General features: G+C 37.7%; 1 protein-coding gene across 4 annotated transcripts in view; it reads left to right on the forward strand.

Annotated features, from left to right (window-relative positions):
* Positions 1-26013, forward strand: part of tiam1a (TIAM Rac1 associated GEF 1a) — a 49580-nt gene that overhangs the window by 18717 nt on the left and 4850 nt on the right. For 2 of the 4 annotated variants that reach the window (XM_060895338.1, XM_060895337.1), the window contains 19 exons: positions 331-802; positions 2451-2623; positions 3268-3492; positions 4827-5012; positions 6685-6831; positions 7089-7163; positions 8305-8472; positions 10035-10139; positions 11097-11178; positions 11273-11359; positions 14622-14834; positions 15533-15669; positions 22803-23015; positions 23232-23300; positions 23546-23671; positions 23760-23868; positions 24781-24960; positions 25467-25585; positions 25669-25777. In XM_060895338.1, the coding sequence (XP_060751321.1) occupies positions 331-802; positions 2451-2623; positions 3268-3492; positions 4827-5012; positions 6685-6831; positions 7089-7163; positions 8305-8472; positions 10035-10139; positions 11097-11178; positions 11273-11359; positions 14622-14834; positions 15533-15669; positions 22803-23015; positions 23232-23300; positions 23546-23671; positions 23760-23868; positions 24781-24960; positions 25467-25585; positions 25669-25777 (2995 nt within the window). Of the gene's footprint in view, positions 1-330; positions 803-2450; positions 2624-3267; positions 3493-4826; positions 5013-6684; positions 6832-7088; positions 7164-8304; positions 8473-10034; positions 10140-11096; positions 11179-11272; positions 11360-14621; positions 14835-15532; positions 15670-19967; positions 20108-22802; positions 23016-23231; positions 23301-23545; positions 23672-23759; positions 23869-24780; positions 24961-25466; positions 25586-25668; positions 25778-26013 lie in introns of those variants that run through there. The other 2 variants (XM_060895339.1, XM_060895340.1) reach the window with 2 other exon arrangements.

Consider the following 26013-nt stretch of genomic DNA (forward strand, 5'->3'; position numbering starts at 1 on the left):
GTAGAGGGTTTTACACAAATTTTCAAGGACTTCTTTGGATGGGTAAATGTGAACGAGTTCAACTTGGATCCTTTTTGTTGTAGTAAACTACATAGGAGCTTTTAGGTTCCTACAAGAACCTACAACACTGAGCCAGCAGGGCTAAAAGCAATATTTTGAATGTAAAATTTTGTCCAAGACCAAACTCAGATACAGTGGTGGGGTGAATGATAAGTGCATCCATGGAAAACTGGCAAATGTTTCCAAATGTGTACACATCCAATTGTCATTGTAGCAGAACTGCATAAGTGTTTTAAAGGGACTAAAACCTGTTCTTAATGTTCCTCAAAGGACATCACAGCAGGCGAGGGCAGTGAATATGGAGACAGTGGAATCGATGGTGTGACTGTTGATGCCAAGCCCCAGTCACGTCGCTGCAAAGCCATGTCGGCTTCTTTCTCCGTGTACTCTGCAGTCAGCGCCAGGAGCAGTAGTGGCAGCAGCAGTGGAGGAGGAGGGGATCGGGAGCGACGGTTGGGTGAAGGCAACGGAGTATATGAGAACTTTCGACAGGAGCTTGAGTCAAGCTCACGGCTGACATACGAAAGCCTGGAGGAGGCAGGGTCGGCTGTCAGTGATGAGAGAAGCAGTGGCACAGCAAGTTCTGTCTTCCTGTCTGAGGCACTGTTTCTGGAGACAACACATGGTACAGTACGCAAGGCAGGTGCTTTGGCTGTGAAGAACTTCTTGGTACATAAGAAAAATAAGAAGGTGGAGCCTGCAACAAAGCGCAAGTGGAAGCGTTACTGGGTATCACTGAAAGGTAAGAAAACTGATGGACTGTAAATGGCACCTGACCTGTCATTTATCTGACATAGATTCAAGTGCTGAAAAAGTTCTATAACCTTGAATAATTTTATATATTCTTGAATAATTGCTTGGTTTAATAGTAGTTGGTTAGATTTGGGTTATCCTACTAAATATTTTTCAAATACCTGTGGTTACTTTTGTTCCCTCAAAAGAACATGCCCTCACATCCACTGAAGGACAATAGAATTTGACAAACTCTGTGGCCTTAGGCAACGACATAATATCTAACCACCTGTTCCTTTTCTTCCTCACTAGCTAATCAATTCAACAGTAAATGTTTCCCCCAGAGCTTTTGATTCCTTTGTTTGATGCATACAACAGCTACAGGATGTAAGATTGGTGAATATCAAACACTCTAGCAACAAAAATTGCTACTCTTGGCTACTTGCAGAAGTACATTTCCTAACAAAAATACTTGTGAGCTACAACAGTGAAGAGAACAAACTAAAACCTGGTTCTTTCCGATATGATTTTTTTTTTACCCCGATCTATCTTTTCCATTCACGGATGTTACTTAATCTGTGTACTTTGTTTGGCATAAACTAGTTAGTGTTAGCATGCTAGTTACAACCACTTCAAGAGTGTACATCACAATGCATCACAGAGTGGAATTCTTTGAAGTATGAAGTTGCGGTGAAAACATTTGTTGAATCTGTGCTGTATGAGTATAAAATTCCCTTCCTGTTCCAACTTGATAGTCCTGACCCAGGGCTGACGGTCAATTATTGTTACAGAACTGACTAGACAATTCACAGCATCTCAGAAACATGTTTATTATAAGACAGTGGTTCTCAAACCAGTCCTAAGAAAGCTGCTGAGGACATGGAGTACAAATACATAGACCAGGTTTTAGAACCACTGTTTTAGAGTATCGTGTCCTGTGTTTTTCATATAATTTGACAAAATATGTACTCACTGTAGATTTCATTTTGGTTACTCAAATCTATTTGGATTAGCTCTCATTCATTATTCCCATAAGATACACCCTAAAATATCAGAAATTACATCTATCCTTGTCCTTTGCACATAAACCCTAATAAAATAATTTAAAAGTATTCTCTCCAGACCTTGTGCTGTAATTTACCTCATCCTTGCTATGTCAAATCAAATCACTGCTGCCCTCCCACTCCTTGACTCATTTTGTCATTACCATGGGAGGGTGGAGATGAATCTTTATACTTTTAGATTCCCTTTTATTTATTTATTCCGTGCTCATTACAAATCAGTTCTGACCTAGCTGCCAAGCCTTAACCTTGAATTTTAATGCAGTGCCTGTTCCAGGTTCCATTATGTCTCTTTCTGTGGATTGCAATTCCCAAACAAATCTGGTGTGATATTCTAATTAGGTTTTCACTGTCTGTCTTGTGACCACTGATGTGTGACGATCTCATGTCACACAGATTTCAGTCAAATATGCTTATTTTGTTAAACTAATGCATTGAATGAGAGCATAGATCCTCTACTGGTTAAAAGATTATAGAACACAAGCCATATGGGCTGGAATCTTGCTTTTATACCGTACTAGATTTGTCTGTTTGGTACTAGCTACCGTATGCTAACAAACAAAATATCTAATCTCTTTTGTTGTCTGCTCTTTCTAGGCTGCACCCTCTTCCTTTACGAGACCGATGGACGATCAGGAATTGATCACAACAGTATCCCCAAGCATGCAGTGTGGGCTGAGAACAGCATCGTCCAGGCTGTTCCTGAACACCCCAAGAAGGACTTTGTTTTCTGCCTAAGTAACTCATTAGGTGATGCTTTTCTCTTCCAGGTGAGTTATTCCTGATTCCAATAGATAAAGCAATGCCACTGCATGTTTTTTAAAGCAAGAGTTTTTACACAAAGATTAGAGACCTCCAGCTATTTAGTACACTACACTTGTCCTAACTAGGTGATAAATTCTCTGAATTTTACACGTTTCTCAGCCAAACAGGATAGTAGCAGCAGAATGTTTGCTTAAGACTTCTACTGAACCATTTTATGTGCTTGGAAATATTGCAGGAAATCTGTATGCCTTAGTGGCATTTCACTGTGTTGGATATGATATGTATCTTAGTTTTAAAGGCCAATCTGTCAGGTTTGTTCCAAACTGACCTTAATGTTATTCATGCTATAACTGTCCTAGATAGCAACACAATTTTCTATTTATGTCAGTGTCATATTAAAATGAGGACCGTACAACCATGAATGACCAAATAAATGACCAAATACTCTCTTTTCAGCCATAAACGTGCAGTTCTAGTTTTTAGTTAGCAAGTGTTTCCAGTTCTTGGTTGGTTAAATAAGGAACAGCTGTTTTTGTATATATCTAACATAAGCACAGATGTATGTTGAGTACATTTGTAGGCACATGTTTCAGCAAACGTCTAATTCAGTCCACCGTCTAACCACAAACTTCGGTGTGCCTGTTATCAGACGTCAGGGCAGACAGAGCTGGAGAACTGGATCACGGCCATCCACTCAGCATGTGCTACGGCAGTGGCCCGGCAGCACCACCGCGAGGACACCGTGCGTTTCCTGCGTGCTGAGATAAAGAAGCTGGAGCAGAAGATTGATATGGATGAGAAGATGAAGAAGATGGGAGACATGCAGCTTTCAGCTGTCACTGACAGTAAAAAGAGAAAGACTATTCTGGAACAGGTGTGCTATAGAGTGCAATCAGCTTCTCACATCCAGATTTACTGTAGCACTGTCAGTTTTCTTATTTAGGGAGACATTAACAAAACATTCAATGTTTTGAGTTGATAGGGTCAAATTAAAAAGAACAGGTGTGTGTGTGAATTTATTGTTTTAAATAGTTGTCTCAAGGGAAATGTCCTAACATTTCACTCTGAAACCTTTTTGCTTGTGTAAGGATTTATGGAAAGAATTTCATGCCCAGGAGGGCATAGTCCTAAATCTGTGTTTTTACATGTGACTGGAATGTAGTGCACACGGTTAAGATTACTGGATTGCCGAAATGCAGGTGTATTTCTGCTACTGTTTTTAATTTCCTACAGTTAGGTCATTGTTTTCCTGGGGCCAGTTTTATGCATCCTCTAGAGCTTTCTCAAAACATACTCATAGTTCATCCTGATGGTTTATACAAAATCATTTTGTATGGAGTACAGGACTGTTCAAAAGTCTTCACTTATTAATTATTGTTAACTATTTTAACATATTTATTTCTTGATTTCTACATTATTGGGTCAGTAAAAAGAAAGAAGCTAACATATAATGTTTCAGACAAAAACCTGAAGAAAAAAATAACCCAATATTTTTGTAAGCATTTTTGCTTTAGAGTATTTCTTTTATATGTGTTTTTGGCACAGTACTGTGTGTAGATTAATAGTTGATAGAACAACCTTTTGAATAGGGTTGCGATAAAATGCTTTGAGTCTTTGAGTAATGAATGGACATTATGATTTGTGTGTGGGAGATGTGTGTGGTGTTTGCAGTATGTGTTTGAGAACTGCTTTGTCTGACTGCTTGTTGGGGGAGCTGGGGGTGTGTGTGTGTGTGTGCAAGGGGTTTATGCAAGAGAGAGTTTTCTGTTTTGTGTTGGTCCAATAATGGAGGTGTATACTCCTCCGTGGTTTTTAAATAGATCCAGTATAACGTGTGTACGTGGTTTGCTCACTAACACTGTTTTCTAGCACTATATAAGTGTTAATATAATTCCTGCCCACAGCACCGCATTCACCACCTCAACTCACCCTTTCTTATCATATTCATACTCTACATCTTTTGTAATAAAAGTAATATAAAAGCCCATAAACACCTAATGCTTTATATTTTTTGCCAGATTTGAGAGCGTGTTAAGACAGTGATTTCTAAGCTGTTTTATTCTTTATTGATCTTATTCCACAAACTTCTCTATCTAAATCTCAAATGCTAGTTGGACCTGAAGCAGTCTCATATAGATCTTTGCTATTGAACTGTATTGTAGTCCTCACTGAATTTATGCCTCACTTTTGCTTTTCTTTCGGTCTTAGATCTTCCTTTGGGAGCAGAACCTCGAGCAGTTTCATGTGGATCTGTTTCGCTTTCGCTGTTATTTATCCAGCCTGCAGGGCGGCGAGCTTCCTAACCCCAAGCGCCTACTAGCTTTCGCCTCGCGCCCCACAAAGCTGGCCATGGGCCGCCTGGGTATTTTCTCCGTCTCTTCCTTCCATGCCCTGGTACGGACACAGACACACACACAAACACACACACACACACACACACACACACACACACACACACACACACATGCTCACTCACTGTATCCATTATTGTTGAACTCCCTGTAAAGCAAGAGATCATTACCACATTTTTGTTCATGACAACTGCCATAAGCCTGTATAAACATTTATTAAATTTTGTTCTAACATAAAATATTGATATCTACTTTTTCTCAATTATGATGTCAAGACAGAGCTGACACAACGTTTATTTTCGTTTACATAAATTATATTATGTTGTGGCAGATTTCAAGATGGCTCAAAATAGCTAGTTCAACTGATATGAAAAGTTTCATATAGCGTTATAAACCTGCCAATTATGTAAAGTGTTGCCAGTGTTTATTTATTCATATATAGCTTTAATGTATTCCTGTAAACATGTCCCTTAAAATGTCCCTTAGCGCAGCAATGGTTCTTTAGGGTTCATATCTGTATTTCTTGTTTTCAATTTCTTTGAAATATCTTATTTTCTTACCTTTGTTTTTTTTTCAATGGAAATCCCTTTTGAGCTACATACAGTGTACACAAAACACACAGCTATAAATGTAAATCTCTGTGATATACATGCCATTCTTCAGTATTATTCTGTATGTGTACATTTCAGTTTCTCACAAGACACATTTACTTACTCTTAGCACTCTTATGTAACATCCCTCAGGTTAAAAAATTAATAAATAAAAGACAGGTTTGAGGTATGTAGGCGGACTGACGAAATGGTCCACAAGTACACTCTACTCTTAACACATCTAGTGTTAACACTTAGTCATCATCCCACACTGTACAGGATGGCAACACAAGTTCCTCCTGAAGGAACTATATGAGTTTGTCAGCATTGTTCTTCCCTTCTGTGAGAAGGAATTTCAATGCGAAATCCATTACAGTTTTAAGCTGAGACAGTTTTATTTTCCTGACAAAAGCTTCAGCACTGAGTCATTAATTGGCTTTGTTTGGTTTGTAGGAACTTCTATCCATGTAATATATTCTTTGTGAAGACGTAACAAGTTTAAAGAAGCATAGCGTGTCCTTTAAAAGAACTCTTTTCTTCTCGCAGTCTTCCGTATAAAAACTGAACAGAAAACTCAACCCTGTTCCACCAGGATTCAGTGCATTGGCCCATCAGCGATTGCACTGCCCTCAAAAGAGAGTTGCAATCATATTTTCTAAGTGATTTAGTGCTTTACTAATGACATGTGGGATTTACGTTTTCGTCTTTGCTGCAGAGTTACAGCTTTGTTATGCATCTCTGCCCCTATGTGAATTAACCCAGAAACGCCAGACAGATTCCCATTCACTACAGGAGGTGAATGTGGATGCCAAAACATTGTGGCTATCTGTAAATTCATGCTGTGACCTATATATGCAGCAAAATATTTAAAATCCTATCTGAGTCCTAGGGCTTGCTGAGGTGTCAGCATGTTATATTATCACTATTACCAAGAAATGGTAACTGTAGGGAAGATAAGCTGGTTGCTGTCTATGTCAGCAGGTTTATTTGACATGATTTTGTAACTTGAGGCTTACTGTTTAATTATATGTCATGGCTAATGCTTCTGGTAAATTTGCATATGCAGTTAAAAGCTCTTTGTAGGATAATTAATTGTTTTTTTGTGCATTTGTGTGTGGTTTCCAGGTTGCAGCACGGACAGAGAGCGGTGTTCGGAGGCGGACCAACGCCCTGTCCCGATCTTCCAGTAAACGCAAAAGCCGATTTTCCTCACTGTGGGGTCTGGACACTACCTCAAAGAAGAAAAGCAAAAGCAGACCCAGCATTAGCCAGGTCTTCACATTAATCTGAATCTCTTTATGATTATAGAACATCATTAATATTTGGATGACTGGAATATAAATGCCATTTCTACATTTCAAAAACATGTGATTAAATCTTACAAGATGCATACATTGAAAGATTCCCATGGTTGCTATTGTGTTTACATGCACAGCAAATGTTTTTAATATGCACAAAAATGTCTCTCTTTTTTGTTGCAGAAGTTGATTTCCTTCTTTTGATCTTTTGGGTGTTTTTTTTTGTTCTAGGTGTTTGTAGATGGCGAGGACCCAGCGAAGAAAAGTCTGGAGGAAATGTTTGGTGATCCGACTAAGGAGAGCTTGGTAAGGAAAATAAGCTTTACTGCGAATAAGTGAAAAGATGTTAGTGTGAAAGAGATAAGTGTATCCAAATTTGGGAAAAAAAGGGGTCTCTGGGGAGAGATGGGGGATGCTAGACAATTTCCCACCCGTCACATATATAACAGATCTGGATGAGACAGATGGTTTCTGTCTTGGTAGGTGAACTGTGTTTGCATGAGTATGTGACAAGAGAGAGAACCGTTAATAAGAGCAAATATACTATGTTTTTTGTAAACGGAGAATTTTTTATACTATGTTTGATGTAAACGGAGAATTAAAAAATGGCAGGTATTAGTACCTCACAGTGACTGAACTGTTGCTATTTCATCAGCCTTTTAACAATCTTCATCATCCTGCCATCAGAGTGTTCATGTGTGTGCAACCACAGTCCTTTACACTCCCCTTAATCCCTGTGTGTGGGATCGTGCTCACATTTATTACATAGCCCACCATCAGTGGCATGCAGTAGCCAGATTGCTGGGAGGGAAAGGGAACAGTGAAGCCTGTCACCTGATACGGGATGATAAGATATCAGCACTTGGGCAGTATGCTGCTGCTGACAGTAGGACAGATCTGCAGACAGGCCTGGGAGTCCCAGAGTCCCATACCTTGGCCACAATGTCCTCCTGTTCATCAAATCTCACCCCACTGATCAGTGATCATAGGCCAAAGGAGCTCTAAGGGGCAAAAAGAGATCAGATACTGTCAAGGTTGGATGCCAAGTTAATTGGATTCGGCAAATTAGCTGGAATTAGAGACAGATCTGACTTGATGCATTTCTTCTATATTGATTTAGACAGCTCTGTTTAATTGTGATACGGCTAAATAAAGCACACATTTAAAATAGTACAGGCATGACACAGCGAAGTGTGTATATGTGTGTGTGTGTGTGTGTTTTGCTAAATGGGAAGGTTGAAAAAATCTACTGACTATCAGAAACTCTTATGAAACTGCTATTTGTTTGTTTGTTCATTAGTTAATTCACTCATGCATTAATTATTTGATTTGTTGTTTAAATGATCCACAATATTACTTAAACCAAGGAGCAGTCTAATGAGCACACTATGAATGTACAACCCTATTACCTGCACATTAACTATTTTTGTTGTGTACTTTATGCAAGGATCAGACAGGGTCCATGAGGAGCCTTCCTCAGCATGCTGCAGACAGTGATGTCTGGGTTACTGAATACCTCACTCCATCATGGCTCATTTTGCCCAATGATCAACCTGTTCTGGCAACTATACAACCAGGAGAGACAACTCTGGAAGCCCTGGAGTCAGTGTGCAAGGTGAAAACACACGTATACATGCACACTCACATGCACATACATAGAGATCAGCACAGGTCTAAAGATATAGCTTTAAAGATATAATATATACTCTTTCTTTCTATTTCACTATATTCTCTCTCTCTCTCTGCCTCTAAAGGATTATTGGTAGTGCTTAAATTTTGTCAAATTTCCATTATATCTAATTTGAATGATAACAACCAGTCAGAATACCTCTCAATATTTCTATATGCTGTGTGTATTAGTGCATGTGTATTAATTATGGATAATATATTGAAGTAAATATGTAGATATTATCCAATAGTTTGTTACATTACAGGCTATATGACAGACTGCAGTCCGTTTCCTGAAAGCAAAACATTGTAGAAGTTACAATGCATGTTTAAATTTTTACTCACTCTTCTAAACATATTTCCAGTGGGTTGCATTTGGAAAATAGGCTTCAAGTCTAAGACCGGTAATTACCATAAAGAGGCCAAATCTTAGATTCCAGTACATATGCCTAAACTAGGGATAAACTCTTAATTCCTTAGTGCTGTTGTCACTTATTTGTAATTGTTGTCAATTTATCTGGTCTGGATTGGTATACTTAAGGAAGGCAAATTCAAATTCCTGTCTGGTGACATTGGGTTTTTCCGTGTAGTTTACTTAGAGGTAACAGTAACCCAGGAATCAAAGAACCTGACCCTGAACAATACGTTTAAACAGTATATAATATAGTTTTTAAAAAAGCTTTCCCTGTAACAAGGTAAAGCATGGGTCGGATGTGTTGGAAGGATTGAGGTATTAGAATGGAATTCAGGCTGATATCTTGATGAGGAGAACATTACATTGAAGCAGAATGGGATGTGAAAGTGTACAATAACCAATACTTATATTCATCCTGGTTGCTGATAATGTGCTGCATGCTTGATTGCCTGTTTCATACATGAATGTTGCTAAGAGAACTTGAATGTTTTCATTTATTCTGTGTGCACATGCACACGTCACATCTTTAAAAAAACAAGCAGTGGCTGTGGAAATAGAATTTTAAAGAAGTTATATTGTGTTGTTAGTTTGCAGACCTATTCAATCATTAAAATAGCTTACTGTCAAATAACGTAATGGAATACAGTATGAGGCACTTAATGTTTTGTGTTCTGTCATAAAAAATGTATATTTTCACTTCATGGAGTGGCATTTTTTTCATGATTTAATAAATAATGGTTTATGATACAAAGGTCCAGCCATTTGTAGGAGAAAGAGAGGCGTACAGCATAACTAGGACTAGCACTTGGAAAGAAGTATTGGTTTTTAGTTCAAGTTCAAGTGGCTCAGATTGGTGATCTAACCCTAACAATTTCTTTAAAATCTGAAAAAAATCTATAATTTAAAGGTGAGGTATGTACTGAATGTTTAATACATATTTGCCATCTCCTTTTGCCACGTGCCTGTACAGAACCAGTACAGGGCAAGCTTTACCCATAGTGGTTCTTCGTCATGGTGTCTTTTGGTACATTTATTTTACTTCACCACGTTTGACCTCAATCATGATGTATTTGTTTTCTCTGTTCTCTCCAAAGGCCCACAGTCTTGATCGGCCCAAGCACTATCTCCGGCTTAAGTTTCTAATCGACAATCAAGTGCAATTCTATGTCCCTAAGCCTGAAGAGGAACTCTGGGACCTGGTGAGATTTCATTTTTGTCATGGTTTGAATGTTGTTGTTGGTGTACATTGGCTGCACCCTGTTTTGGGGCCAGAGTGGATCATTTGATCCACATATCTGATTTTGTCACAGGTTTTACTCCAGATGCCCTGTCAGTCACAACCCTCCCATTTTCTTTGGGCTTTGGACCAGCACTGAGAGTTAACCCCTTAATGTCTGGGTTGGTTCCATGCCCAGTAATAGAATGCTGGGCCTTCTTATAGATGCCTTTGACTGATTGATTGATTGATGGATGGATGGATTGATAGATCGATTGATGTTCTATTAGCTTCAAAAAACTGGCTCATCCCAATGACTTTCTGATAGAGAGCACAGAGTTTAGCATGAAGTAGATGTGGTTTTGGGCTCAGAATTCCTGATTCAGGATTCAGGTCACAATAACCATATTAAAAGTGGAAAAATATTGAAATGATTTTCCTAATTGAAACACTAATAGCTCTGCTCAGTTTCCTTAATAAATATGATAGCAAAAGTGCACAAAAAAGGGTGTAAGTCATTTAAACTTTTAAATACCACAGCAAAATAACATAATAATAAAACTCATGCATGCACACATAACTGAAGAGCTTTTGGTCTTTCATGAAAAATTGTTTATGTGTATAAATAATAAATTGAAAGAGGAATTGTTATTAGTTATTAGATTGGACAAATGCAACCAATGCAGTAACAACATATTACCATTTGTCCATTTTCATAACACTATTAGAGGTCTTATTTTTTTAAACTGATTTTTTGCTTCCTTGAGGAAACAATTTACTGTTATTTTTCCTGTGTGTAAATCAAATAGGATGTCAAATTATTTGCTTTCATAAGCTTTCTTTTATAAGGTTTCTGTAGGCTCTATCTAATAACGTCAAATCAAGATCATTATTTTTTTTTAACACTTTCTTCCTTATGAGTCTGTCCTTTTTCTTTCAGCTTTACAAAGAGATTGAAATTTGTACCAAATCTACCAAAGTTATCCAGTTTGACAGAAATGAATCCTGTGCAATTGGTTATGGTAAGACTTTTTTCACTCTACTGTACTGAATGTACTGCACCACAGTCTATTTTTCGAATGGAATCAATCACTCTTTTTTCTTTCTACTCCATAGGGTTTTCTGTAGTTGTGGTGGATGAGGATGGAACACAGCAGCTACATATTACAAACGTGAAGGCAGGATGCATGGCTTTTACTAAAGGTAGGCTAAACTCTGTTGTCTCCATGTAGATTAGGCATATTATGTAAAAGTACACTATAAGAAAAAAAGGATACTGTTCTGTACCTATCTGTGTCGATGGTACATTTTTCCAAATTTGATGAAATTTAAAAGCTCAAACAGTGAGATAAACCACAGAACAAGACATACCTAAATCTGAAACACTTTGCCCAGGCAAAGGTAAAGGTTACTCAACACAACTTTGAATTTTTCCAAGAACCCGAGAAGCAAAAAAAATAGACTTCATGTTGACAAATCACACATGACTACCAGATAGTCTGGATCTAAATTAATTATTTCTGGTGGTTTTTAGACTCACTACAACTTGCAGTGTGCAATCAGCCCAAACCCAGATAAATGCTAGCCATTTTGTAGCAACATGCCCATTCACTATAAAATAAATTCCCCCGGTCCATTTTTTTTTATGAACATTAAATTAGTACAGTAACATCTTTCCATATACGGCTTTTTTATCCTGAGACAAACAAAAAGCACTAGTTCTTTATACAGTTATTTATAGAATTAATTAGGCCTGGATTAATCCTGTTCAAATTAAGGTACCATAAATAAATATACAAATATAACAGTCAGATTCAACTAAGCCTGTGAATAAATATTTAAAATTTGTTTTACAAGCAGTTGCACAGTTTAGTTGATTATATTCAATATTAAACCCTCCAATGTCCAGTGATTTTCCAGTTAACCTTAATTAGTGGAGTTTGACTTCAACATTAGTATTACTGACAAAAGTTGCCTTGGCAGCTAATGCTAAAAGGTTTGGCAGGAGATTCATTTTGAACCTCACCTAGTATGCTCTAATAAAGTGCTTTACCATGGCCTTTTTGCTGACACATTGCTGAGGGAATATCAAACTATTTAAAATACCACTCTGACCCAAATCTCCAGTCAGCTGGAGGAAATGTGTTTTAAAAGCTTTCACATGTGACTGGACCAACACGGTGAACCAATTTCATGCTACCAAATGTCGGCTCATCTCCATCTGACATAGGTTATGACTTCAAAAAGCTAAATAAAAACATAACTTTCAATGCTCTTTCTGACACATTGTTTACTCCAGTATTTCTCAAAGCAGATAGACTAACAGGTTTTCTGGCTTTCTGGTTATTAAAACCAACGTAGCAAACTAAAGGCTAAGTAAAACTAATATGGTTATGCTAATAACCATTACCAGACTATGACCAGGCTATTGGCATAATCTAGACAAGAGCAAAGCAGTAATACGCATTCTATGGTCAAAACATTTATCACACCAGGTAGATAACAAAAAGTTTGAAATGATCACAGACACAAAAGTGGAGCAAGAGTGTATGCCTTTAATTTGAGAGTCTGTGTTATTTAAAGGGAGCATTGTGATTAGAAACAGACGAGTGTCATTAGTTATCAGATGACCAGGAGCAGGGATATGTCTTTGACTAGAGGCCATGTTATGAGGTAGTTGCACACATGTCTATTTTAGGACATCTAGGAGATATGGATTTTCAGAACAGTAATCTGTAGGATATTTTGGGACTGTTGTAATTAAAACTTTATATAATTTAAAAACGTACATGCTTGTGTGCTAGGTTTAATAGCACTAGTTAGTCTGGTCATCCAGCTATTTACATGTATGAGAGCAGAAAAATGCTTATGACTAGACTCCAGGAGTAACCAGGCCAATCAACACGAAGCCAAGTAGACAGTGTTTGTCCCCAGAGAACAAAGCCTGTGTGAAGCTTGTGCCCCAAACACACACTTTATACTGCCAATGAAATTAAAGACAGTCTGAGATGAACACACATAGAAGATATAACACTGTAGCATATTGCCTAGAGGCTGTGCTCTTAATCCAGGTCAGATTGAATACACTGGCCCTGGCATTTCTTTTTCATGCCATCCCTCTGACCTTTATTATTATTCCTATAGTGATGGTTTGCTTCACATCCAATTGGGTCACACTTCAGGCTATGCTTCTGTTTGTGTGTGTTTGTGTGTGTGTGTGTGTGTGTGTGTGTGTGTGTGTGTGTGTGTGTGTGTTTGATCTTTGTGCCTTTAATTGTGTAATGGTTGTCGGTGCCAGATGGGCTGGTTTGTGTATTTTAGATATTGCTTATCTCCTTTTACACGCTACAGTCTCTAAAGTTTACACAGAATTTGTTTAAAAAAACTTCCTGTATGTGAAGAGTCTGCAGGCTGAAACAACTTGTGATGAGTTAGATCAGAGGAGAATGGCCAGGCTAGTTTCAGCTGACAGGAAGTCTATTGTAACTCAAAGCTCTCTTTATAACTGTGGTAAGCAGAAGAACATCTCAGAATAACACAACACATCAAACTTTGAGATAAATGGGCAACAATATAGGAAGACATTATGAAATTCCTCTCCTGCCAGCCAAGAGCAAGAATCTGAGGGTTTCATGGGAAAAGACGCACCCAAACTAGACAGACTAAACTTAAAGACTGGAAAAAGATATTTGAAGGGTGATTTGTTTTCTAATCCTCTTCTTGTCCCCATGATACCATATGCATGCTGAGATGCTTTTCTACTTAACATGGTTGTAAATAGTGATATTCGGATGGGAGTGTTTCTAATGGGTGTAAGTATTCTGTCAATTATTAACTTTATTTATCTTCTATTTAACTGTTTATAACTCTAACATGTAACCTGTAAGTGAAAACAGGATCTGGTATGGTTAAAATTATGGCATGGTTTTAATTAAAAATGTAAGAATTCTAATGAATGTTCTCAAATTTAGAAGAATAAAACACTTCCAAACATGCTGCTGGAAAATAATCAACTTTATGGTGGTAACAGTTTATTTTAATTTTTTACATCAGGCACAATAAATAATTAGAGTGGCAGTCATGTGGTATTGTAATTACACTGAATCAGGTGACGACTGGGCAGCTCTTGTGCTGCTAATAGATAACCAAGAGAAGTGGAATTGCTTGGTGCAGCAGAGGCAGCTTTTTGCTTTTCCTAATGTGCAAGAGGTGTAATAAATGAATGATTCGTGACATTAAGGGATAAAAATTTCAAAAACGTAATTTAGGTGATTTAAAATGTGTGACACTACTTCCAGCTCTTTTTTGAAAACGCCAAAGAAAAACAACAGCACATCGATTTATCTAGAATTTCCACAATTACCTAGAGTTTCCACAAAGAGCACCCTATACGTCTTATTAGTCAAATTTGACCATAAGGTTATTAAACTATTTTTCACTCTTACATTCCTGTGTGTGTTTGTAGGTCTGAGAGCTGGTGATGAGATCCTGAAACTGAACGATAAAGAGGCGAGTGCGTTGGAGCTGTCAGACCTGAATGCTGCATTTGCTCAACCTTCTCTAACTCTCACCGTCAGTGCTGTGCCCTCATCTGAGCCATGTCAACGATATCCACAGCTTCCTCGTCGCTCAGAGGCACAACACGACCATTACACAGACATCTTCTCGCAGAGCCAAGGTACAATTATCACAATTCAAGTTGGATTTAGGATGTAATGTTATGATACAGAAAAAAGCACTGATTCCTTGATTACAAACAATATTGGACACAAAAACTGAGCGTTGCTTTTTTCTAACTGAACTCAGTGATGAATTTACTGATACTCTTGAACTACCCCTAATTTAATTAATAACAATAGAGGCAATCAGGTCAGATTGTATTGCTACTGCACTTATTACTAATCTTTTCCTATTTCATGAATACTAGACATTACTCGGTGAGGCTGATTACAAATCAGGAACAGTTTTATACATGTGACATAACCATGTTAGAAATGGTGTGGTAGTGTGAGTAAATGCAAATCAGGCATAATGGAGGAACTCTCAGAAAATCTGAAAGGAAACGTACAGAAAGCATAGATAGATAGATAGATAGATAGATAGATAGATAGATAGATAAATGGATGGATGGATGGATGGATGGATGGATGGATGGATGGATGGAAGTTCTTACAAATATCAGGTAAAATATTACATTACAAAGGTGAGATTTCTTTAAACAAATAAATGATGCATTGTTTTGGTAATACGTTTAAAAATTGTGTCCAAAAACTGCTACACATTCAGATGGAAACACTACACCTAATAAGTCTCTGACGTCTCTACGGTTTCGTTCTGTGTTCTCAACACCTGGCTCTGATCTCCTACTCCATCTAGAGGACATCCTGGATGAGGCCTCTGGACTTGTGCTTGAAAGCCCAGACACTGCAGAAGTAGAAGAACGTGTCACTTTACCTGTGGATGATGCGGTGGATGGCTCAGTGGCTGAGCTGGATACGGACTCTGAACACAAGGTAGGACAGAAGTACCATCATATGATGTCAGCCTCTGAACTCTGTATGCACTTAGTAATTAATTAAGTAATTAAATGAAGGTCCGTGTGTTTCAGATCAGATGTCATTATGGTCGATAAGATGCGCTGTATGAGTGTGTACAGCAACACAGTGTCCTTGAGTATTAGGGGTGTAACACAATGCCATATTGTTGTATTTGTTTAGGGCTCAAAATATTCAGATATATTTTCATATTCGGATTTAACTTGAACTTGGAGTTTGTCCTTTAGTGTATGTATATTGCAATTACTGCACATTAGAATTGTGTGTGCACCACTGTTAACTTCTATATCAAATAAGTACTGAGAAAAAGCAGAACAATGTGCCAATTTTTCTTTTTCCCAAACATTTCTGGCTAAGGATATTTGTGCAGTTGTAGCTGGGTGGTGAATTCTGCTGAAGCCTGGCAACCCTTCCCATGACGTCTTCATGTCTGCATGAAAGTAGATCTTAAGTGATCTCCAAAGCACAATAGCTCTCCAAAGCACACACTAGTCTGAAGATTTCTCATGAATAGTTTATGTCATATTTATATACATAATTGTATTCATTTAGGGAACCTTATCTGTTCAGTCTGAACAATATATTTATATTTGGATTATAGCTCTACTGTGGATGCACTCAAAGACAAACACAGAGCTGTGTGCTATTGTGTCCCTGGACACACACACACACACACACACACACACACACACACAGATGTGTGCCATTGTGTCACTATAGATATGCGCACTCACACACAAAGACAAATGCAGAATGTGTGTGTCTCGAGCACGTCTCCATGTTTGCTACAGGGCCTTTGGCTTGGTTTTCATTTGCCTAGGTTCAGATTCTTTGGTTCTACAGCTTTCTTAAAGCCTGTCTGTCCTCTTCCATCAGCACACTGACTAAAGCACAATGTATCCATCTCCTATATCGTATCATAACTGATACCTATTTCTTCTTTGGGCACAATTTATACTGAGGCTTACATTTGCTTAATCTATTGCTATTGGTAATTTTCTGTGAGGTTTTATTTACACTATGCACAGAATCTGGCATACTCTATTCTGAGCTCATGGCTATCACTGCAATGGAGTTTTGTGTTTTTGTCTAAATCTATTGTATAGTGTATTCTTTTGTCATGTGATCTTAAAGATCACATTTGCTTTATAGGCAGTATTAGAGGGATGAGATTGCTCACACATTGGGTGTGCGGTGAACTGTAGCAATGATGCATTGCTGTTATATTCTATTGAGGTAAGTGAGGTCATGCATGGATGTGTAATCAGTCAGGCAAAAAAGTAATAAATAAATAATTCTTGTAAATAAAAGTTTATTCTTGCTAAATCATGTGTGTACACGGGTGCCAGAAAATCCTGATTTTATGTTTTTTTAAAGTCCTAATTTAACATCACTCACTTAGTGTTAATTTAACATCACACAATTAGTTTTAACAGAACATGTAGTGAACCATATTAGCGGTACATCAGGCACAAACAGATGTCTTTAACACAGCAACCCAGTCATTAGTTACTGAATATATATCTGGATCATTCAAGACCGTTCATTAGGATCATTTTCACCCCTAAATTGAATCTGAGATGAAAAACAAAAGAGAAATATAAGAGCTTTTTTAATATTCATTGGTTACAAACCAGAAAAAAACGGAGCCGGTTTGCACACATTTCCTCATTTAGTCGCATTCTAATCAAGATGAAGACTCTAATCATGCTCAATACATTTGATTTGCCTCAGTGTCAGTGCAGAAGCCATGCTGCATGCTCCACGCTAGTCATTTTGATTATCCATTGCTGCAGTCAAAGCCAATTACTACTGATACCCATTTCCTCCAGTTAATAAATGTTTCAGAGATCACATCATGCTATTAAATCTGAAATAATGCATTGTACATTCATTTAGCACACAGGAATAGGAAATAAATTGATGCTTACATGCTTGATTTAAACTGCTTGTCTGTTTGTCATATCACATATATGAATACACGAACGCTGATACCTGTTTTTCGCTTATTTTTTGATCATGTTTGTACTTTCAACCTCATCTTTCTTATTTTTTATATTGTTTATATGTCTCTGTTACTGCCATCTTGATGACAGTACAGGAGGAGCAAATAATCTTTGTCTCTCTGGCCTGTGAGCAGACACACCATCTGCTGCCAAGCCTCATGTTTAGCCTCAATAACTCATGCACAGCAATGCCATGCCATCTGTGTGTGTGTGTGTGTGTGTGTGTGTGTGTGTGTGTCTGTGTGTGTATGTGTGTGTGTGTGTGTGTGTGTGCGCGCGCATGCATGTCTGTCTCTTTTTTCCTTTTTTGACTTGAGTCTCATTACACCAGTATTCACCTTGTAAAATCACACAGGAATCCTATAAGTCTCAAAAAGATTAAAATCAACACTACCATATTTTGGTTTAACAGCTAACACTTTTTTGAGAATTGATCTATATCAGTACATGCATTATTCATTTATTTGTATTTTGCATGTTTCATTTATTAGCTAATGTAAATCAGATATTTTCTTTCCATGTTGAAGGTAAAAATATATTCCTGCAAGCCATCATAGTGTCTCTCACGTCTCTCACCTAGTGCCGCTCCAGAGTGAAGAGTCTGTAATTAGACCCCATTTTCCCTCTTTATATAGCTCTTATTAAAGCCATGGCTCCTTCTGTATAATCAAATGAACATCTTTAACAGCTATTCAGCTCCTGCTAAGTACGACCCTTTAAGCCGTCCATGCCTTGTCGACTCGTTTCCTTTAAACTACACTGCTGGCCAGTGTTATGATCTCATTGCCTGTTTTTTGCTTGAAAGCAAAAGAAAAACAAGGAAGGGAAGGAGAACACTTTATTTAAAAAATAAATAAATAAATTAGCCCATCATTCTAATTGCTTTATTACAATTCAGATTGCTTAGTGCTGATAAATTGAGGCAGGTGCTGAAGGAAATGGACAGCTCAGCATACAAAGAGTAGAAGGACTTCATTATGTTTCCACTGAATAACACATGCACACGTTTCTCATCCTCTCTGATCGGATGATAAGGGTCGTCATTTAAGTTCTAAACCAGTCAGATACAACTCTCGCAGTTTTGGCAGATCACAGTGAGGGGAAAAAATCCGAAAGGTTTAAAAAATCAAGTTAATTTTACATTTATCACTTTTGAATTACAGACTTGTCTGTGTGTATTAGCTCATGCCAAGCAAGACCTTGGAATTAAATGCTTCTATCTATCTGTTTTCGTCCTTTCCAAAAATTCGTTAATCACAAACAGTGGCGTGGCCAAGTATTAACTGCGTGAGGAAATATACTAGATGTCGCTGTGTGATCTAATAAGCAAATTAATTAGTTTGTTACAATCATACATTTTGGGTGGATTCCAGACAGTAGAATAAACAGTTAAGGAATACATTTCTTATTTAATCATTATTTTATGTTGACATAAAGGACCTTAATGATAGCTGAACTAAAAACCTATTTTCCCTCCTGCAGTAAATGTCCAGTAATGTATCCGCTGTCACGGTGATGTCATACAGAAATGGAAAAAAATGCATGATAGTCGTTATCCTGTTGAATCCTTCTCACTGTAGTAGCTGGCAGCCAATAAAATGCATTTGAACAGAAGGGAATGCAGCACTTGTCTGCAGCACTTAATATGATAATAAAATAAGATTGAGAAATACTTTTTAAAGAAGATCATTGTAGTAGTCTGATATTTGTCAATATTCATTGTGTGTTGTGTTTGCAAATACACTCACTGACCAATTTATTAGGAATATTATGATACCTCCAAGACGACTTCAAATGCACAGTGTTACCCAGTTTTTGAATAGAGTTCCTAATGATTTGGTTATAGGATAGGTATAGTATAGTGTGTGCAGTTGTGTAATGATGGATGGCGCACACTTATGTGAGCTTGAGCCTTGCAGCACCATTTTTTTCTGCATTCTGCTTTATACTTTTTTAATGTTTTTACTCAGAACAATAATCATTGAACCGTGAAAGGTTTGTCAGTTTGTCCAGAGCTCGCAGCACGATTGTCATTCAACATTGTTATAGTAATAATATAGGGCTGAAATTGAAGTGGGTGATAAGAGGACATCCGTGCTCTCTAGGGAAGGAAATGTTTGCCTTCATCTCCCATGAGTCACTTCTCTGATAAGACAAGTCTTCCTTAAGTGTTTGGCTGTATGTGTGTGTTATTTGGGAGGTGGGAACTTGGGAGTATAAAACTACACCTACAAAACTGTCCTAGTTCAGATTCCTTAGTCTGTGAACAGGTTTGGACTCGCTTCCTTCTCACTCTCATACTTTTGACTGCTCCCTTTTTATTTCTCATTATCATCATCTTTTGGTTGTTTCCCTTGAGCTCATTACTGGTACTACATGCATGGATGGAGGTACGGCACATTTCAATATAATGTTCATGTTAATGTTTTGCTTATCTTCACAATTTTTTATTTTCTTAAATTTTCCAGGGTTTTTTTTTTGTTACTTTATATGGTTTCTGTTCACTAGTTGCTGTACTAGTTGCTTGTGCCAGTTTTCCTTCATTGCCATAAATAATACATACAATATTCAGTTCTATAATATATATTCATATATCCTGTTCTATATTGAAAGGAGATATATATATAACTGCACTTGCTTGTTTTGAGAAGCGTTGCAATGAGAATCTCTGGATGTTTGTGTCCTTTGGTGAAAGTTCTTACTTCTGTATGCTGGAGTCACTGTTAATTTGCATAATGTCTTGCTTCTGTGTCACATGCAGCTCTGCCTGTACACGGACAGATTCGATTCATAACTCATTTGAAAAGTCATTACTTGAGCATGTCAAGACGAACAGCCCTTTATTTGCAGTATACAGTAATTACACTGGAATTTGTTCACACTCATTCTCCAGAGAAAAGAAAAGTCAAAGTGAACCAACGAGCATCACAGAGTCACATGCTGAGCTCTTGTTGTTGATTTGCAGTATAACGTGTGTTTAGCAGCACTAAGCTGTGGATTTCTGGGCAAGTGGGGGCGAGTGACATGCCGCCGCTGAGCTTCTCCTGCCTTTTACCCCTCCCATCCTGTCCCTCTCCTCCTGCTGCAGATGGAATTATTATTGTTATTATTCTATTTCCCTCTCTCCTGCTCTCTCGAAGCAGCCACTTGAGCTATCCACCCAGAAAACAGAGTAGTCAAAGCGAGAGAGGAAGGGTTGCAGGGAGGAAATAGTTTCGCTGATAAAACACTGAGCTAGAAAGAGCAGAAAGCAGGCTTTCTCATATCATCAGAACACTGAGTCTTGTTCTCAAGCTTGGGCAACTATTGTGAGGAGATAAACTCAAGGTGGAGCTGGGTTTGGTCCTTCTTTAGGGGTCATTCTGTTGTGACCCACTTAAACGTTAGGATTAGGATGTCGGTGCTGTGGAGGAACAGGAGCTCCAAGCCCTCATCTGAATCTGTCTATGACATGCTGCAGCTGGTGAGGCAACCAAATGTGTGTGTGTACAGTATGTGCATGTGTGTACATGATTGAGCATGTGTCTGCTATGGGGAATGTTATGTAACCACTCTTGCAGATTGCATGACCTTCTAAATTTAATTCCCTTATACATGTCGTTTTATCTGTAATCTTGATCTCTCTCTTTGTCAAAGAGTAAAATAAATAATTACTTGTAGATCCAAAAGATCTGTCAGTCTTTCAGCTGCCTTTCGTTCTACTCTACATTGGCTGTCTCAGCAGTTTGCAGAAAATAGTGAAGGGCTGTCAGTCTGTCTCTGTGTATTAGGGGAGAGGCCACGCTGCTGCCCGCCACATCTGTCCTTTCCTTCTGCTGTCCCGGTCGATCTGTTCCACCTCTGCTGCTAGTCCTGTTGAGTAAAAAAACATAGCAAAAACATAATAAAACAAGCATAAGTAGCGCTGTACATATTTGTAAGTTATTAAGTCTGCATAACATTTTTCAGTCCTAGTAGGCAAAACTATTTACCTATTACTATTCACCGTGACCACAATTTATGCCTAAACTGGGCAGCGAAAGAAACAAAGAAACAAAGTTGTTCCATATTACAAAAACTTGACCATTTTGTGTTATAACAGTCTTCTCACACTCAGGGTGTATGCTGCTTCTGAAGGACTTTTACATGATTTATCAAATTATTCAGAAATCTAACAGGATGGTGGAGTGTGTGTGTTGTGTGTTGTGTAATTTATGTTGTGTAAAGTATTTCTTCTTAACAGCAAGACGAGCACAGGCCATATCCTTAATATTTTCCAGAGTAACAGGAACACACTCATGCAAACTCTCTCACGTTTCCTAGATGAAAATTCTTTAGATCAGTGATTCGAAGAAGTCGTTCGACATGTTACAGCATATGATTTACAGATTTACATTCTGCACGACCACTTTATGGAATGTAATTTTGCTTTAAGAATGTTTTCGTGTTTCTGTTTTTACCTACTTAGGCAATACATTCATAGAAAAGTAAAAAGATTTTGGTGTTTAATATGTGAGACTACGTGTTAAGCACATTCAAGATCATTTATAACTTTAGATCTGCTCATGAACTGGCATCAGTAGTATATTTGTGTGGGTGTGCATGTGTGTAACTGTAGCCAGTCAGGCCGGCTAGTCCACGTTTTTGTCTTTGACCTACCCTCAGCAGTTTGTACACAACTACCAGTTAAGCAAAAAAAAAACAAACAAAAAAAAAGCAACACCCATATATGTAAGAGTTCTGCATGCAAGTGTGATTAAGCAATTCTCATTACATTCTGTGGAGTTTAAGAATCTGTCCTCAATCAATATTTATATGCTTTTATATCCAGCACATTATATCCAAAATTACAATTGAACTTACACTTAAGTTAATATTCACCTGAAATTATATTTGTTCCTTAGTAAAGAATAATAAAATGCTGCTTATTTTTGTCATCTGTTGATCAGCATTTACATTTATTTTAACACCATTCTCTGTGTTATTACTGCTGCTGCTTATAATTTGAAATGAATGAAATTTTTAGATGATCAATTAAAATACTACTCTTCCATCAAGTAAATGCATGGTATCTCATGTGGTCTTTCTCTCTCTTTCTGTTTTCAGAGTACAGAGCAAATGACTGCATTCTGCCGCAGTTTTCATGACATGAATCCTGCCAAGTCTGTTGCATCCTCTTCCTCATCCGCCTCCTCCTCATGTGTACCTAGCCCTATTTCTCCAGTGCCTGTACCCTCCACCCAGCGGCAGCTCTCTGATGCTGACAAGCTGCGCAAGGTTATAAGTGAGCTAGTGGATACAGAGCGCACCTATGTGAAGGTCAGAAGAACTTTTACTACAATACTTAAACAGCTTAACTAGTTGCAATGAGTGTGACACATCTGCATACTGTATCCAATCATGATTACTTTATGTTGTGGTTAAAGACAAAAAAACAGCTACATCCTTATTTCTGTTAACATCTGAAACTGCTAAGAAAACCACAATGACTCTATTTCTGTTTTTACATCATCTCATGTGGTTTTTTTTTACTAGGACCTACATTTTCTGATAGAGAGATACTTGACTCCTCTGCAGAAGGAACATTTCCTGTCACAGGATGAGGTGGGTGCCAAAACTACCCTAGGACCAACTTCTGTTATGATGCCTTTAACTAACTGAGTCATTTCAACATATGATGAAAAACAAAATGCAGGACATGTTCTGTTCAATATGTTGTTAAACCTGCTGTAAAAAAAAAATTTTGTTTAGGTAAATTGAAAACACGGTATGTTTTTTGATGCTATGGATTTGAGGCTAGGAAACTGATAGAAGCTTGATGTTGATGTGTTTTCTGCGTGTGTTTACAGCTCGATGTGCTTTTTGGGAACTTGCCAGAGATGGTTGAGTTTCAAGTGGAGTTCCTTAAGACTCTGGAAGATGGAACAAGATTGGTTCCAGATTTAAACAAGCTTGAGAAAGTGGATCAGTTCAAGGTGCTATACACAAACTATCTCATTTTGTTTCTATTGGGCATTTTTTTTTACTTCAGTGCTAGTAAATTCTCTTCCACTTGGTCCACAGAAAGTGTTGTTCTCTCTTGGTGGCTCGTTCCTCTACTATGCCGACCGCTTCAAAATTTACAGTGCTTTTTGTGCCAGCCATACAAAAGTTCCTAAAGTCCTCACTAAAGGTAAACTCATTCAACACTAACCCTTATTTCAATTTAAGTGGTTATATAATTGTGCTTTCAATGTTCAGGAACCCCCATTCCTGAAAAAATTAAAAGGGTGACTGTTTCAAGCACAGATTGGAGTAAGCTGATAGAGGTAGAATGTGCTGTTAGAAACACTGGCCTTTTAACATGATGGATATGGATTATGAAAAAGAAAGCATTAACTACAGTACCTTAACATCGTTGCTGTATTGTTAAATTGTGAATATAACTTTGTTGGTGCACAGGTCAGAAGGGATCATTGGAATAAGCAATTATTAACTTCTTTTTCCAGAGGCCAAAATATGATATTTCCATCTGTTTTGAGGTGTCTATGTTCAGCATTACATTTATTTGTTATGTCACACTCCACAGTGGTGGGTAATGGGTAATATGAAATGACTTAAGAGTCTTACAAATTTGTAGTCTACTAAGGACAATATATTCATTGAAACATTGCAAAAACCCACAGACAGCTTTTTTCCCACAAAACCGTTTCTATCTTCAAAGTACATGGTGATGTCAAACCATTTTCTACTCTCTGAGATGCTCCAAGTGCTTGTTAAGTCATGTCTCTAAAATCTGAGGCATTATCTTTAACCACTAAAATTCTGTGTAAGACTAACAGTGAAAGCCAGCTAACTAATTTTATATCAGACCTGTGCTGATAAAATAATTCATTTGTTAATACTGATTATAAATGTCTGATAAGTCGATTTCTATTATGCCCGTGGAATAAAGCACCAATGTGCTGGTAAAAAGGGTTAAAGACATTTTTAACATAAGATATGTTTAATACAGAAATACTGTATATTACTTATGTGGGATTTTCTTTCAACCATTTTTGGTAAATGTGTCTGAGACCCATTTTTTCTATTTGGGTAAATATAGCTAAAACAGACCCAGAGTTTAAAGCATTCCTTGCCAAGAGGAACCCAAGACAGCAACACTCATCCACTCTGGAGTCCTACCTGATCAAGCCAATCCAGAGGGTACTGAAATACCCATTGCTGCTCCGAGAGCTCTACTGTCTTACTGACCCTGATAGTGAGGAGCACTACCATCTCAATGGTAAGAACAGAAAAGCCCACGCCTTAGGTTTTATGGTGTAAAATGGGACCAACAATATTCACATGAATAGTCTGCTAAATTACAGTGAAGCATGTATGTGCCTGTTCAGTAACTATTATATCTTGTAGAACAGCAACTGGTTCCACTAACCATAACCTCCACCATTCCGTTTTGTTAGCCCTCTTTTGTGGGAATGCACAAATGATGCAAGGATACATACTTGGACCAAAAATGTCTACTTATTATGGCTGTAATTCTCTAGCCAGTTATTTAGATGTACTTAACATAATTCAAGCTGTCAGTCTACAATACACTCACAGTCATTGTTCCAGTTTCCAAATCCAATATGCTGGTGACCAAAATAAGTAAAATCATCACCTTGTCCAACAATGTCCAACTGTCCATTATCTATAACATTGTGTCATTTTTTGGAACTTTGTATTTAGTTAAATGCATAGTGTATATTATTTTCTAGTCTGATTATATTTGGTTTTCATCACAAACAGTTGCTATTAAGGCAATGAATAAAGTGGCCAGTCACATCAATGAGATGCAGAAGATCCATGAGGAGTATGGAGCTGTGTTTGACCAACTTATCAGTGAGCAGAGTACAGACAAGAAAGAGGTAATTTAGTGTTTAAATGTACAATTTCTTTTCATATTTTAAACAAAGCGAATAGTATATTACATTTTTGCTATGTGTGCTAGGTGGCAGATTTGTCTATGGGTGACCTGTTACTGCATGTTACTGTGGTTTGGATCAATCCTCCATCATCTCTGATGAAGGGAAAGAAAGACCCAGAGCTTGCTGCCTTTGGTAAGTGCATCTGTGTGTCTTGATGTCTATGTGTGTTTTGAAGGAGCAATAGAAAATGTGGTACACTGCTTCTGGGAATAGTATCTATTCTCTTATTCATTACCAGAATTCTTCACTTACTCTCCCATGGCCAGTGTTGTGTAAAGGATCCATCAGTCAGACTTAAGCAAACAAACTTTATGGACAATGGCTTTTTCTTTTTCTTAAATTTCTCAAATATTAAGTTTTAAAGAACA

Source organism: Tachysurus vachellii, chromosome 20, assembly GCF_030014155.1.
Source record: "Tachysurus vachellii isolate PV-2020 chromosome 20, HZAU_Pvac_v1, whole genome shotgun sequence".
Lineage (NCBI taxonomy): Eukaryota > Metazoa > Chordata > Actinopteri > Siluriformes > Bagridae > Tachysurus > Tachysurus vachellii.